The sequence below is a fragment of the Peromyscus leucopus genome, chromosome 4 (assembly GCF_004664715.2).
Source record: "Peromyscus leucopus breed LL Stock chromosome 4, UCI_PerLeu_2.1, whole genome shotgun sequence".
NCBI lineage: Eukaryota > Metazoa > Chordata > Mammalia > Rodentia > Cricetidae > Peromyscus > Peromyscus leucopus.
Genome location: NC_051066.1, coordinates 46,476,721 through 46,493,474, shown reverse-complemented (window position 1 = coordinate 46,493,474; position 16,754 = coordinate 46,476,721). Strand labels below are relative to the sequence as shown.

The 16,754-nt window shown below is 39.3% G+C and overlaps 1 protein-coding gene across 10 annotated transcripts in view; it reads right to left on the bottom strand.

Annotated features, from left to right (window-relative positions):
* Positions 1-10,923: 10,923 nt before the first annotated feature.
* Ppig (peptidylprolyl isomerase G) overlaps positions 10,924-16,754 on the bottom strand; it is a 29,020-nt gene continuing 23,189 nt past the window's right edge. For all 10 annotated transcript variants that reach the window (XM_028882001.2, XM_028881998.2, XM_028881994.2 and 7 more), the window contains 4 exons: positions 16,517-16,684; positions 14,432-14,519; positions 12,629-12,765; positions 10,924-12,447 (listed from right to left, as the gene is read on the bottom strand). In XM_028882001.2, coding sequence (XP_028737834.1) covers positions 11,352-12,447; positions 12,629-12,765; positions 14,432-14,519; positions 16,517-16,684 — 1,489 coding nt within the window. In that variant the 3' untranslated portion in view covers positions 10,924-11,351. The remainder of the gene's footprint in view (positions 12,448-12,628; positions 12,766-14,431; positions 14,520-16,516; positions 16,685-16,754) is intronic.

Below are 16,754 nucleotides of genomic sequence, written 5' to 3'. Positions count from 1 at the left end.
GTAAGCATACAACCACGCTGTGGACTTCAGTGTCTGACTTACTTGACAGTGTAACTCTGTGTTGTGGACCATAGTGTCAGTACTTTGTTCTTATGGCTGAATCAGAGATAGTACTTTCCTCAAAAAGAAATTTGTGTGCTTATTCAGTGTTACTCAGTTCTTACAATCATTCAGATCTTCATTGTTGCTAAGATGGTAACTTACAACAGGGTTTTGACTTCTCTGTGCTTTATTGTGTAGAGTGTATTTCTTAGACATGAAATTATTTAAAATAATTCTAGATGTAGTTTTGTTGACTTGATACAGAGGTTCATTGAGTTTTTACGAACTGCAACTCCTTCCTTTGTTTGTTTGTTTGTTTGTTTGGAGACAAGTTTTCTCTGTGTAGTTTTGGTGCCTGTCCTGGATCTCTCTCTCTGTAGACCAAGCTGGCCTCAAACTCACAGAGATCCGCCTGGCTCCACCTCCCCAGTGCTGGGATCAAAGGCGTGCACCACCATCACCTGGCTGTACCTCCCTTTTTATAAATTGTGGTTAAAAAAAAAAAAAGCCAGTAGAACATGACCTACTATCATAGCCACTTCTAAGTAGTAACACTTAATAGCATTACGTATATTTCCCCACGGGTGGTGGTTGGCAGCACACACTGTTAATCCCAGCACTCAGAGGGCAGAGGTAGGTGGATCTCTGTGAGTTCAAGGCCATCCTGGTCTACAGAGCAAGTTCCAGGACAACCAGGGATACACAGAGAAAACCTGTCTCAAAAAACAAAGTGACTCATTCCGGACAGAACAGAGGATGACTTCAGTTGTTTTACTTGGTTCTGTATTCATGAGTATATTTCCTCAATTTATATCTTAATAAATCCCTATTACCCATTAAAAAAGGTATTAAGTATATTTACATTGCTGTGGGGGACCAGCCCTCACACTTATTTACCCCAGGAACTCTTGAGGAATGAGGGATAAGAGACTTAGAGATAGAGAATGGAGAGAAAATAGAAAACACAGGGTAGACTCAGGTGGACCTGGATCCTTATCCAAATGGGCCCAAAGCTTTATTCCAAAGGTCTATAACTGTGGTGGTATTCTAGTTGTACTGAAATGTGATTTTGATTGTATGTTAATAAATAAAGTTGCCCGGGGGTCAGAGCTATTAGAGCCATAGAAAGAGCATGGCGGTGGTGGCACACGCCTTTAATCCCATAGATCTCTGTGTGTTCAGGGATACAGCCAGCATTGGAGACATACGCCTTTAAGACCTAGAGGACTGTATATACAGACAGTGACGAGGCAGTCACGTGTTTGGGTTTACAACCAATGAGAAGGCAGAATGACTTTGAAACGACTGACACACAAGGAAATAGCTCTCTTTCGGGAAGCTGGAACGAAGCAGGAGGAAGAGTGAGATTTTAGCTCTGAGCTCTGATCTCTTGACTTTCTCTTTTACATTGTTTCTGTGTTTCTTATTTAATAAGACGGTTGGTTACATCAACATCTGGCCCCCAAATGGCGCCCAATGAGTTGGCAAGAGTTTCCACCTAAAACCTGAGAAAAGATTCTAAAACGGAGCTAAAAACAGCTTCCTAATTGTCTCTCTCAAATGAGCAGCAGCTGCCGGTTTGAGTTACTGGCGGGTTCCTGGAGTGTGCGCTTAACCTGCAGTATGGCGGGAATGAGGCCTCTGCAAGTGGCACATTAAGCTGCATGGTGGATTTAGCCTTTGCTAGTACAAAACAAATAAAGAGGTTTCTGGGCTACACGCTGCTTTGATAAAAGCATAGACCCAGGATGGCTCCCAGAGTTGGCGGAAAACGTACCACCGCCATGTTGGGAAGCTTAAGTGGGCGGAGCCAGCAGCCACAGCCAGTCATTTCAGGCTTAAAGGACTGCAGTTTAAAGCAATAGGCTCAAGGTAATATAAAAAATAAGACACGTAAAGATGGCTACCACACAGAGAATCTGAATTATGTTCTCTTTGATATTCATAACTGAAGAAAAACATTTGATTGCAAAAGCTGTTGAGTTATGCCAAAATGTATATTTTAAAGGAACCTTGACTTCAAAATTTGAATGTAAGGATATGTTGCTTTGGAAAGGAGACTCTGTTTTTGTTTCTACAGAAAACCAGAGGCTATGGATTTGTTCCAGATTAAGATACATCAGGTTTGACCAGCCAAGACCACCTGAAAGGTCTCTGATGACACCATGACCCAGATGATCCAACATCCAGAATCATTTCAAGGCAACTGGCTCAGATGATACAGCCTCATGGACTATTCCATGATCCTAAAATTTTCTTTGTGTCCCCATAGATACAGCGCCCCCCCTCCAGCAGGAAGTAGTAAGAGAAGCTACGCCCAAATTCCCAAATATACCAAGCTGGCTTTGGAGATGTGTAAAAGTTAAAACCTTCCTTTAAAAAAAAAAAAGAAAAGGGGAAGTGCTGTGGGATGGTCTGTATGTCAAATCTGTTGCTCTGATTGGTCAATAAATAAAACACTGAATGGCCAGTGGCCAGGCAGGAAGTAGGTGGGACAAGGAGAGAGGAGAATTCTGGGAAGCAGAAGGCTGAGGCAGAGAGACACTGCAAGCCGCCACCATGACCAGCAGCATGTGAAGCCGCCGTTAAGCCACCAGCCACGTGGCAAGGTATAGATTTATGGAAATGGATTAATTTAGGCTATAAGAACAGTTAGCAAGAAGCCTGCCACGGCCATACAGTTTGTAAGCAATATAAGTCTCTGTGTTTACTTGGTTGGGTCTGAGCGGCTGTGGGACTGGCGGGTGACAAAGATTTGTCCTGACTGTTGGCAAGGCAGGAAAACTCTAGCTACATATAACAATGCTAAGAAGTGGAGCAAAAGACCCTCCTCCATGCTAGTTAGACCTTTACAAACACCTGGTACCCAGGCCCAAGTTCCAATCAACCTCCCATGCAGTCCTTCTGGGTATAACTACTAGGAAACTAGTGGGCTCCAACACATTGCTATGCAATTTGTGGACTTTTTTCATTCTGTACAACTAAAACTCTATACCCACTTAAAGTAGCCTATGGTGATATTTTATTTGTGCTGAAATGTGATTTTATTTATATGCTAATAAATAAAGTTGCCAGGGGGTCAGAGCTAATAACAAGCCATTTAGCAGAAGTCTGGCAGTGGTAGCACATGCCCTTAATCACGATCACATGACAGGCAGATCTCTGTGTGTTCAAGGACACCACCAGCATGGAGACACACGCCTTTAATCTCAATACCAACCATAGAGACCTGGAGGTCTGTATAGACAGGCAGTGACGAGGAGGTCATGTGGTTGGGTTTACAACCAATGAGAAGGCAGAACAGAAAGTCTATATAAAGACAAAAACAAAGGAAGTAGGTCTCTTTCTGAAGGGAAGGATGACAGCGAGGGGAAAGAAGGCAGTCTTGGTCTTAGCTCTTGGCTGCTGCTCTGACCTCCTGGGCTTTTAACTCTGCATTTGGCTCTGTGTTTATTTAATAAAACCATTCAGAATTACATCTACAGTAGTCCCCATCTCCTCCTTCCCTCAACGTTGTGAACAACCATTGTTTGCACCTACAAATCTGGCTAAATACTCATATAAGTAGAATGCTACAGTATGTACTTATTTATTTTCATGTGTATGTTTTGCCTGTATGTATGTATATGCACCATGTGTATGACTTATGCCCACAAAGGTCAGGAAAGGATGTTGGATTTCCTGGAACTGGAGTTACAGATGGTAGCGTAGATGCTGGGATCCAAACCTGGGTCCTCTGCAAGACAGCAAGTGTTTTTAGCCACTGAGCCATGTTTCCAGCCCAGTATGTATTTAATTTTTCCCCCTATTCTCTTGAGGCAGTGTCTATGTAGTCCAACCTGTTCTCAAGCTCTACACTCTCTCTTATGCATTACAACTGTGGCCTAGCCCCCAGCTGCCCTGCTTTCTAAAGCGGTAGGAACCATTTCGTATTCTTTTTTATTTTTTTTTTTTTTTTTTTTTTTTTTTTTTTTTTTTTTCGAGACAGGTTTCTGTGTACTTTCGCTTTCCGAGCTCATTTCCTGTCTACAGAACGCTGCTCTGTGAGTGCTGGATTAGCGTGGAACGGCTATCTAACATTTTTTTTCTAAACATTCTGACTGTGAGGTTGTGTGTCTGTGATTAGTTTGTGCTGGGATGTAGCCCAGGGCCTTGCAACCGTGGTTGTTATTGCATGTGTGCATGTGTGTGTGTGTCTTTCTTTTCTCTCTTCTTGAGACATACATTTTTAAACATTTATTATTATTATCATTATTATTTGGGGGGGTTCGAGACAGGGTTTCTCTGTGTAGCTTTGGAACCTGTCTTAGAACTTACTCTGTAGAGCAGGCTGGCCTTGAATTCAGAGATATGCCTGGCTTTGCCTCCTGAATGCTGGGATTAAAGGTGTTCACTACCATCACTCAGCTATTTACAATTTTTAAAAAGATCTATTTATTATGCAGTATTCTGTCTGCATGCCAGAAGAGGGCACCAGATCTCACTATAGATGGTTGTGAGTCACCATGTGGTTGCTGGGAATTGAACTCAGGACCTTTGGAAGGGCAGCCAGTGCTCTTAACCTCTTTGCCATCCCTCCAGCCCCTTGAGACAAGATATTATGTAGCTCAGGCTAGTCTCCAAGCCACAGTCTCCCAACCACTAGGATTATATTCGGACATCACTACCCTGATGACCCTTTTTATATTTTTGTTGTTGGTGGTGGTGGTGATGTGTGCCAAAACTTGAACCTTAGATGTTGTTCAGTTCTCCCCTTCCCTCTGTTACTCTGCACCCCAAACACACACACTGCTTCTCCATTTCTCTTCAGAAAAGGGCAGGCCTCCTGTGAATAGCAACCAAACATAGCAGCCAGTGCTCTTAACTGCTGAGCCAACTCTCCAAACCCTATAGCAAAATTTGATGTCAAAATCCTCTAGGGGAAAAATTATACATCTCCTTCACCAGTAAAGCAAAAATAAGGAAATGTGCATGTATCAGGACTTCATAACACTCAGACTGCACAGTGCAGTGACTCTCATACTCAAGACTAGTTCTGTGTATGTGGATGACGATAGCCACCTATACTTTGAAAAATGGTAAGGCTAGATTCACCTTGAATCACTGTGATGTTTATCCCAAACTCAGATAGGCATGGTGGCACACATCTTTAATCTCAGCACTTGGGAGGCAGAGGCAGAGGGATCTTTGTGAGTTTGAAGTCTGTCTGGTCTATATAGTGAGTTCCTGGACACCCAGAGCTATTTGAGACCAGGGTTCCTGGACATTCAGAGCTATCTGAGACCAGACCCTATCACAAAATAAAATAAAAATAAAAACTGAACTCTTCCTTAAAAAAAACAAAGCACTGGCATTTAAAAAGAACATGATAACAGATTCCTAAATTGTGTGCAAAGGTGTCCTGAGACCACAATGAACTCAAAGGGACAAATGGGATTTTTTGTTTTTTTGAGACAGGGTTTCTCCATGTAGCCTTGGCTGTCCCAGGAACTCACTCTGTAGATCAGGCTGGCCTCGAACTCAGAGATTAGCCTTCCTCTGCCTCTTGAGTGCAGGGATTAAACTCATGCACCACCACCTCACCCCAATTGAGATCTTTAAAAGCTTGAAGGAAACACATAGTATCTGCTATCTGCAAGATTCCTCAGGTTACTTATTAGCTAATGGTAGTTTTTGTTGAATAAAATATCTTTTTGATGACTATCTTTGTAAAGCCTCAATTACTAGAATAAAACTCAAGGCACACACAAATCTTAACTCAGCAAAGAGTTGTGTCTAATCTGATTCCAAGGCTTGAGAAATTGTTCTATAACCAACAGCTGCACAAAATAAATCTCAGTAATGAATTGTGAAGAAGGAAAGGAAGGCAGTTCTGGCAGCTCAAGACTTGTGAGTCTAATATTGAAAAGGCTATGGCAGGGGCTGACAGGATGACTTAGCAGGTAAAGGTGCTTGTCACCATGCCTGACAACAGTTTGGACCCCAGGATCCACATGGCAGAGGAAGAGAACCAACTCCTATTCTCTGATCTCGGGTACCCCTGACATGCACACACACATACTCTGTGGCCAGCCTGGGCCACAGAGCGAAGACCAATGATCAAAACCTCAAAACATTCTTAGGATACTTTAGCTCTATGAACTACTATATAAGCATAGCTGCTAGGTATTTCTTTTGGCATAAGGATAATTATGGTATATCACTGAAATGCAAAGGCAAGGTAATGTATGCCCATCAACATAATACAAACCACAGAACACTGTTTTTACTTACACATTTAAAAAATTTATTTTCACTGATTAACTCTTGTGACCATTTCCCCTAAACATTATCTAAATTTAAACCAAAAAAATCTAAATATGTCTTACAAATCTTAAAATATAGCTTTTAGGGGTGTGCACTGGTGCACACCTTTCATCCCAGCCCTTGGAAGGCTGAGGCAGGTGGATCTCTTGTGGGTTCAAAGCCAGCCTTATCTACATAGTGGGATGATCCTGTCTCAAAAAAGCTAACTAAAAACAGCTTTACGACTAGTATTAGAACTGACAGGTGGATGAGGGGCACAGCTATTGGAGTATTTACTACCATGTATGAAGCCCGGGGTTAACCCCTAGCATCATATAAACTGGGTGTGATAGCTCACTTTTAATTTGTTGGCTACATATTGACTTTGAGGCTAGTCTGGAATAAAAACAAAACCCAAACAAAAATCCACCATTACACACACAAACAACAACAAAAACCAGACACAGGAAAAAATGGTATGGTTTCTAACACTGGGAACTTGGAGTAATTAAAAAGGAAATTGTAAAATCTTTAATAGATAGTAACACAAATACAAAATTTGGTCTTAAAAATTGCTGAGTTAAAAGTTACCAAACTGGGGCTGGAGAGATGGCTCAGAGGTTAAGAGCACCGACTGCTCCTCCAGAGGTCCTGAGTTCAATTCCCAGCACCCACATGGTAGCTCACAAACACTGTAATGAGATCTGGCACCCTCTTCTGTATACATAATAAATAAATAAATAAATCTTTAAAAAAAAGTTACCAAACTGAAACACTATGCTTAAGCATCTGAACTAGAATTTACTCCTCGACGTTGCATTACCACTGCTGACGACACTCTTCTAATTTTTGTTTGTTTGGGGAAAGGCCATGTGCGCCACAGTGCACATGCTGTAAGGACAACCTGCAGCGCCAATCCTCTCCTTGCACCATGCAGTCCCAGGGATTCACCTAAAATCACCAGGCTTGGCAGTAATCATCTCTACTCACTGCACCATCTTACAGCCCTGAAATTCTTAGGGTCTCACTATAAGATCCGTTTTGTCAATTACCTGTTTGTGCCCTGTGGTGGTACGCCTTTAATCCCAGCACTCGGGAGGCAGATGTATCTCTGTGAGTTTGAGGCCAGCCTGGGCTACAGAGTGAGATCCAGGACAGGCACCAAAACTACACAAAGAAACCCTGTCTCGAAAATTAAAAAAAAAAAAAAAAAAAAAATTAACCTGTTTCTCTCAAAATACAAATGACTTTGCATTTTTTTTACTGTCATTTAATTTTTAATAAAAACCAAAAAATACAACCCCGAATTGTTTATTATAGTATACTTTATTTAATACAATGTTTAACTATAAAAGTTAATACAGTTTTGAAGTTTAAATTTTGTAAAATGCAATTTGCAGAAAACAGTCCAACATTTACTAGACTAATGATAAGAGAAGCAGCATTTTAAACTAATTTACAATTGAGAAAACAAGTTTTCTAAAGTCCATTAAAAAAATATCCGTCACAGTGCCTTTGGAGCTAGGAAAAGAAGTGCATTAACTTGATTATCTATCCCCTTCCCAGAGAGCAGCCCCGGCTTCAGATCCACAGAAACACCCAATTGATTGATCAATCTTTCAAAAATACTATAAACACATTGGGGGGGGGGATACAGAGCATGTGCTTTTAGTAACATGGAAGTGTCTAAAAGGAAAAACAAAAGCAAACAGAAACACAAATCAACACCCTTACCCCCTCCAGCACTGGGGACAAAAGGAAGTGAACAAAGCCCTTAGCACTTCCTCCTTCGGCCTGGATGGCTTTTTTATTTTGTTTTTTAATGTGGTATGTTGTTTACACTATTTGATTATTGTCCCATAGCAGGTGAACCCCTTCCAGGCAGCTGAGAAGCCCACAGCAGACAGTGATGGCAGTCAGCACTTGGGATATACTTTATTTTTTAAAACAAGAATTAGTTTAAAAAAATTCTTACAATTAAGTTTATCAAACTACACAGAGTTTGTCAACTGTGAATGAATGAATCCTACAAGGAATTACAGTAGATAGAAACAAGACAGAAAAATGTTCATTTGGTTCTTTATACCAATCATTAAGTCTAAATCCCTTCTGGGTAAGGAAGACAAGTTCAACCCATTTCTACAGAGATCTGCTGTAAAAGGGTCTGTGTTGAAAACAACCACCATGTGGAACAGAGCATAACCAACTGCTATCATACTAACTGCTCTAAATATGCACTAGAAAATAAATGAGAAGCATCAGCTAATACTATTACCCCAATTACCAGAAACTACCCAGCACGTGACTATCCAGAACATGATGCAGTCTTTTGTTTTTAGTTTAACACTTTCCACTAGGATACACAAAGCAAAGGCCACCTGGCAAAGCCAGTGAGCATCTGATCACTCTGGGGAAAGGAGAAAGCTAGTAGATTAATTCTTGACAAATTCTAAAGGCTCCAATTAAGTGACTTAAAAGAAACGAGTTCTACAATAGCATCAACTCTAAGTCAAAGAATTTTTAAACAACCAGTGGCTTCCTTACTGTCACAGATCCACTGTGGGTATCTGTTTCGAGATATTCTATCAGTCTCACCCTCTGCACTATCCAGTCTACACCAACCACAATGGTATGCCAAAGGTAGCTTTACTTTCACTACAATCTATAGTGAGTGTCAACTTCTATGGCAGACGGCTTACCCAAAAAAGAAATCGTACAAGAATCACTAAAGTCTTACATACTGAAATAATTTCCTCAGCTTTGGAATCAAGCAATAAAAATAAGTGAAAATACTTTTAAAGGGTATTAAGACAAAATTACAAATTAACTGCAAATTCATATATTTCTATAAAGTCAATTTGATGAGAAAATTGAAATGGGAAAGATCTACTAGCACAACTACTAAAACAAGGGCTTAAGCTTTGATTATGATTAGATCAACTGGAACTCTTGGGATACAGTTACTGCTGGTAAGTAGTTTTCTATATTCTGAAAATAAAATCCATATGATTGTCTTCTCAATTCCTCACCCCACTATCTGTTCTACTGAAAAAAGCTAAAAAAGCAGGGGTACGGGAACCGCTCTTTTGATAACCCAAACAGAAGGATATTATAGACATTACTAATTCTCTCCCATGCCTACTTCTTTAAAGAACTGGAAAATCCTTGTTTATATATATGCTAACAGATAAAAGCTCTAAGACAAGGAAAAAAGTAGTTTTACTTAGTATGGATTTTAAAATGTTAGTAGAAATTCCTTTCTTAAAGATCAGATAGTTTGGGACATATTTTAAAACACAACTGACTAGATTTAAGACATAATCAATTTGTTTAAGTCATGTAACAGATCTCTCTCTCTCTCTCTCTCTCTCTCTCACACACACACACACACACACACACACACACACACACTTTTCCCATCAAAAAAAATAATTTGTAAAGAATCCACCATAGGTATTTGTTTTAGGATATTCCAAACAGCTTTATAACCACCACATAATTCATTCTGTACCAGCTACATTGCCAATATATCATAATAATCAATAATGGGAAGTACGTTAGGCATAACTTTATGCAGTACAAAAGCATTGAATAGCTACTGGGTTTGCCAAGAAGCTACCTTGGTAAGAGTTGACACTATACTGACAAATATTAAAGTATAAAACTTTCTAAAGGCTACTATTAATTGGAGTTTTTAAATATTTTTCAAATGAGGCAGGTTTTGTGTTTGCTGGATGTTCAATGTTTTATTTAGAAGGATATTACAGAATAAAAGATCACACATCACAAAAATAGCAAAATACAACACAGAAAATTCTGAATGGACTTTGGATATGTTTAGTGTTTACCTCTGTAAGGTATCATATTTTGCAACTTTCTACTCTATATGGCAATGTAATACATGCCAAGTTAAAATAATGTTGACAGTAAACTGGTCTAAAGTCATCTGAACAGAAAGGAACCAGTCACAGACATGCTGCGGCCTATCATGGTACAGATATAGAAAGATGCATCTTCTTGACATTTCATATTCACAGCTATGAGAATTAGAGAAGTTAGTCCAAGTTAAAGAAACCCAAACCATGCAGGTTTAACACTCAATGTGATACAGGCTAACAGCCAAAATAGGGAATCTTATTTCCAATACTAATGCTTTTTAGAATCTGTCTAGATTAAGAAGTACCTACACAAGTAGTATGTTTTAAATTGTAGAAAAAGGTAGTAATGTGTTCTTAAAAAGCAAGTCTCAGTTCTTCACACCAAAAGCAACAAAGAATTGAAAATTATAGTATGATCTTCCAAGGTATATTTCTGTCAAACGCTGTGTAACAGCAACTCAAGCTCAACCAGCACATAAACTGAAAAGAGCATCCATCTCCTTTACAGCTCACAGACATGGACAGTGTTCAGAAACAAGCTAGAGCTGGAACTGTAAAGTACAAGGGATGAAGCCCGAGAAAAGCATCTAAAGCAGAGAGAGATAATTGTAACATCAAGTGATGACTTCAGATCACCTCAGAATCCTGCTTCTGTGTGATTCAAAGAAACAGCTGTAAGCCTGTGAATTATAAATGCAAAACAAAAACTACACAAAACTTCTAGTGGTTTCTCAAGGGATTTTTATCAAAACAAACACAAATTTGTCTAACAATGTACTGCAAACAACTTAACCAACAGATGCTTGTTTCCAAATGGCTGATTAAGCAAAGCAGGCTGCTACTGACTGACTGCTGCAACACAAAAATGAATACATAAGCTAGTTAACACAGCACACAATATTACACCAAAGTGGGTTTTTTTTCATTTCAAGTTTATTAAAACTTTAGCAGTACAAATTATCCAGGTAGCAGATTATCAAAATATCAACTCAATGAAGTCCACATTTAAAAAAAAAAAAAAGGGTGTGTGTAGGGGAAGACAAACATAAAACAACCCCAAAACAATGAGAACAACAAAAAAGAGATTCAACATTATGTCTCGAAAACTGAAATTGGACAGGAAGAAAATAAGCATACACAACTCACTCATCCACTTTTGTCTTCATCTGTTCCGGGGCTCGACTCACGATCACATTTTTTATTTTTGTCATGTACATGGTCATTTTCTTGACCCTTTGATTTTTGGTTTTCTTTTTCCACTGGGGATCTGGTCTTCTCGTCCTCCTGACTTTTCAATTCACTGTCCTGACTGCTCTGTTTTGGTTTTGACACTGCTGGACTTGGATCTCTATCAGCCTTTTTTTCCCTATTATTACTTGAGCTATTATGATCACGGTTTTTAGAGTACACTCTTTTTTCACTCTCTGAATTTTCTTTTCTGTGGGAACTCTTACTTTCTTGGCTTCTGTATTTTTCTTTGTTTCGACTTTGACTTTCTTCTCTCTCTGAGCTCCGGGAATCCCTCCTTCTCCTCCTCCTGTCTTTACTTCTCGATCGTCCTGGCGTTCTCCGATCCCGGCTCCGCGACCTCCCTCTTCTCCTATACTCCTGCTCTCTGTACCTGTGGTACTCCTTGCTCCTGCTGCGATCTCTGTCGTGGCTTCTAGAGCGCACTCTTCTGCTCCTGTCCCGGCTTCTGCTCCGCTCCCTGGTCCTACTGTTGTAGCTGTGTTTACTCTTAGCTACATCGCGCTCTCTACTCCTGGACTGCGCGCGCCTATCCTTCTCTTTACTCTTGCTATGGTCGTGCTCACTCCTTTTGGACTCGCCCTGCTTAGAGTTAGTCTCTTTGCTTCCACTCCTGTCCTGATCTTTCCCTTTTGACTCCAGCGGTTTCTCTTTCAGAGTCTCGTGATCCCTGTCTTTACTTCTGGACCTCGGCCTCTTGTCTTCGTGTCTGCTGTGCTTGGGCTCTCTTTCCTTACTCTTGGATCTCTCTTTGCTCTTACTCCTACTTTTGGATTTGCCCCTCTTCTTCACTTTGTTTTTAGTGTATTTATCATCCTTTTCTGAATTTCTTCTCATGTCTCTCTCTTTGCTTTCAGATTTATGGTCTTTAACTTTCTTTTCCTTTTCTACTTTTCTGTTTGGACTCTCAGACATGTGTCTGTGATCGGTTATTTTTTTCTCTTTTACTCTAACTGGGCTCCTTTGATTTTCTTTCATTTCATTTAACTCACTCCTAAAAAGTAAAAGGAGAAAAGATATTGGGAAATGTTCTTAGGGAAAGCACAGCATAATCATAGGATACAATGATACAGTGTTTTCTGTAAGGTATACAGAAACAAAATAGCTCCTAATAAAGTACTTGTGCACAACAGTAAAAAAAGAATCACTAAGTTGAAATAACAGTTAAGTCTTACTTATCCCCCTTGATCCATCTTTCACCACTTGACACCCTCATTCTTTGGGCTCTCTGCATTTCTTGTCTCCAATGTGGAGGAGTCTCACTTCGTCTGAACCGATCCCTTGATCTGGATCTGGAAGGAGTTCGATAACGCTTAAAAAAATAAAAGGGGGGAAAAAGACCATATAAAAATTTAAAAGCGATACCATAGCTAAGATACATACTTATTTCTAGGTTGAAATAAAATAAATGAGGTTTCTCTGCTTTCTGAAATTGTTAAAATTAGGAATGAGGGCTGGGCAATGGTGGCACACTCCTTTAATCCCAGGTGGATCTCTGTGAGTTCGAGGCCAGCCTGGTCTACAAAGTGAGTTCCAGAAGCCAGAACTGTTTCACAGAGAAACCCTGTCTCAAAAACCCAAAACCAAAACCCAAACTGCCCCCCTCCAAAAAAAGGAATGAGGTAAGAATATGTGCTTAGCATACATCATACTCTAGAATCTAATCCTCAGCACAATCAAATGTCTCAGCTTTCAGGTAGAAACAGGCAGAGATCCCTGTAATAGTCTAACCATAAATTCCAAGTAAGAAACACTACCCACAGCGACTTCTGGCTTTTCAGATCTTGCTAGGAACAGTCTTGCTCAACTGGTGCTAGAATACTTGGTATATTAACTACTATAAGTTCCCAAGTTCTTATTTGAATGTTACATAAACTTCACCTTCCAAAGCAAAGCAATATCATTAAGTGGAATAAACACACAGAATCCCTTTGTTCAACCAACATTTACTCAGCTCTTCAGATGGCAAAAAAAAAAAGTTTTGAAAGAAGTTATTTAAATTCTGGGAAAATTTAGTAAAAGGAAAAAGGAAATGCAATGACCAATTTTATTCAGTTTTTTGTAATAGAGATATGATGGGTAGGAATTACCAAAAGTCAAGATTTCAATACCCTTTATGTTATAATTTCATTTATTTATTTACTTGTGCCTTTCCTGGCTTTTTTTTTTCTTTTTGTTTTTAACTTTATGTACACTGGTGTGAAGGAGTCAGATTCCCTGGAACTGGAGTTACAGACAGCTGTGAACTACCATGTGGGTGCTGGGAATTGAGCCTAGGTCCTCCGAAGAACAGTCAGTGCTCTTAACCACTGAGCCATCTCTCTAGCCCCCACTGATTTTATTTTAATGTTATTTATTTTTGAGACAGGGTCTCATGCTGTAGCCTAAGTTGGCCTAGAACTCATTATATAAACCAGGTTGGCCTCAAACTCACAGGAATCTCCCTGCCTTAGTCTCCTAAGGCATCCATCTCAATCCCATTTTAAAGCACGTGAATTTATAATCTATTTTCAACTAAGAAGTACCAAGACATAAAGTTACTATAAGAAAGGGATCTATAATTGAAACCATGCATGTCTGTTATAGTTCTAGTAACCTGAATAGTAAAATGGCACTTGAAAATATTTTTACAACATTAAGTTCCTTTTTTCCTTGTAGTACTGGGGACTTTAAACGCAGGGCTCTAAACATGTTCTGCGAGCACTGTAGCACTGACCCACACCCCCAGCACTCCACACTCTGTAAGAAGGATAAATGCAGTGTTATTAACATTTCTAACAAAGAATCACCTACCCTTAGCTGGGCGGTGGTGGCGCACGCCTTTCATCCCAGCGCTTGGGAGGCAGAGGCAGGCAGATCTCTGTGAGTTCGAGGCTAGCTTGGTCTCTAAAGGAGTTCCAGGAAAGGCACAAAGCTACACAGAGAAACCCTGTCTTGAAAAACAAAACAAAAACAACAACAAAAAAAGAATCACCTACCCTTGGTCCTCTTCCTTTAATTTTCCTGCCAGACCTAGTAACTAAGAATCGTCGCTGGTATGAAGCAGGCTGGGAGTTAGGTGGATTACTAGAAGCAAAGGGAAAATTTAAACATATTACTTTCATAAAGAGGAATCTTGAAAATATATCTTTACTGATCTAAATGAATGCATTTAATTTATAACTGAAAATGCCATCAAATCCCAGTAAGCATTATTGCCTATGGTTAGACCACTCTGAATATGAATAATCTTTGAAAGAAATACTTAATAGTAAGGTGAAACTAATTCGATAGTGCTAAGGAAACTAATATATAATAACCCAGGGGCTCCAAGAGAGAGAAAAAGAGAGAAATTAAGACTATCTTATTCCAAAATGTTTTATAATTTCCTATGAGCAGTTGTACATTAGTAAAATAACTTTGAAGAAATTAAGCAATGTAAATTAGGCAAAGACAAATTGGCCTGAATTAGTCAAATACTACTCATATTATGATAACATCAAGTGTGAAACTGGTTTTAAATTGTAAGTAAAATTAGCTCAATAATATCCATGTAAGTAATATTTGAAAGGTTGAATTTTAGTAGGTCAAATAGTTTTTCTTTAATCTTCATTTCCTTAAAAACATTCTCTTCCAGATAGGCGGTGGTGGCGCATGCCTTTAATCCCAGCACTCGGGAGGCAGAGACAGGTGGAGCTCTGTGAGTTAAGGCCAGCCTGGTCTACAGAGTGAGATCCAGGACAGACCCAAAGCCACACAGAGAAACCCTGTCTCAAAAAAACCAAAAAAACCAAACCAAAACAAAAAACATTCTCTTCGAAACCAGTAGAAAAATAAACTCAATAAATCAAAATTATTCCAATTTTAAAACTCTTTTATTTCTGTATACTATGAAAAGTATGGCATATTTTTGTTATATGATTAGAATTTTGTAATTTTAAAATTGCATTACTCATCATGATTGAAAGATTTCAATTTCTTTTTAATTTTTACATGTAATTATTAAAATGACTTACAAAAACCCAATAAAATTGGTAACAATTTATATAGAAAAATATTCAAGGCCGGGCGGTGGTGGCGCAAGCCTTTAATCCCAGCACTTGGGAGACAAAGGCAGGCGGATCTCTGTGAGTTCAAGGCCAGCCTGGGCTACAAAGCCAGTTCCAGGAAAGACATAAAGCAACACAGAGAAACCCTGTCTCTGAAAAACCAAAAAAAAAAAAAAAAAAGAAAGAAAAGAAAAGAAAAATATTCAAAATACTTGAACATCTCAACTTTTAATAACTATAAAGTCAGGTTAGGAAAATAATATTTTCCTCTTTATACAAGTTTATAAACCAAGTTAATTTTTCTTTTTTGGTGTGTGTGTCTGTGAACGCATGTGCATGTAAATTCAGGTGCACCTATTTGTGTGGGTAGGTCTGAAGTTAACCTTGGGTGTCACTCCTTAGGAGCCATTCAACTTGTTTTTTGAAACAGGGTCTCTAATTGGCCTGGAGTTCTCTGGGTAGGCTAAGCAGACTGGTAAGCAAGACCCATAGGTTCATCCATCTTTACTTCCCCAGAACTGGGGTCACAAGCATACCACTGTACCCAGCTTTTTTGCAGAGGTTTCAGAGATAAAAACTGAGATTCTTATTCTGATAGAGGAGGGATCTTGAACTCACACACATATATGTGTACTCATATGTAGGCATGTGTACATACCCATGTGTGCGTGCGCGTGCACATGTGCACACACAAAAATCAAAAAATAGCAAAATAAGTCATTTTAGAAACACAGATAAGCAACATACCAAAATACCATCTTGTTTTATGGGTTTAACGCTATACTATCTCATTATTAATGTCATTTGCAATGTCATCTAACACATATTACTTTAAATTTCAGAACTTATTTCCTCAAAATCTGTTGGTAACTGAAGTCAATTTTTAGTTATTTATGTTTAGTTATTTATTTAGCAAAGAATGAACTTTGCTAGCTTCTTTTCCCCCCAAAATTAAGAGGATTTCACTGGGATAAGGCCACCATTTCAACACTGTCAAAAGAAATCCCAGCACTATAAAGTTACACATTCACATACCAGTCTCTCTCTCGTTCTCTCTCTCTGTTTTTCCGCTCCTTGTCTTCAGCTTTCGGAGGGCTTTTTCTCATGAGGAACCGATTTTCCGGTACAGGAGGGATCTCCTCTGGACGGACAGTGGACTGAGGCTGCGCGTCAGGGTTCTCTGCTTCACTCTCACTAGACGGGCTGGACAGGTAAAAATCAAAGCAAGGTACACTTGGCTATTAGGAACCTATCTAAAATGTCCAGTTGTCGG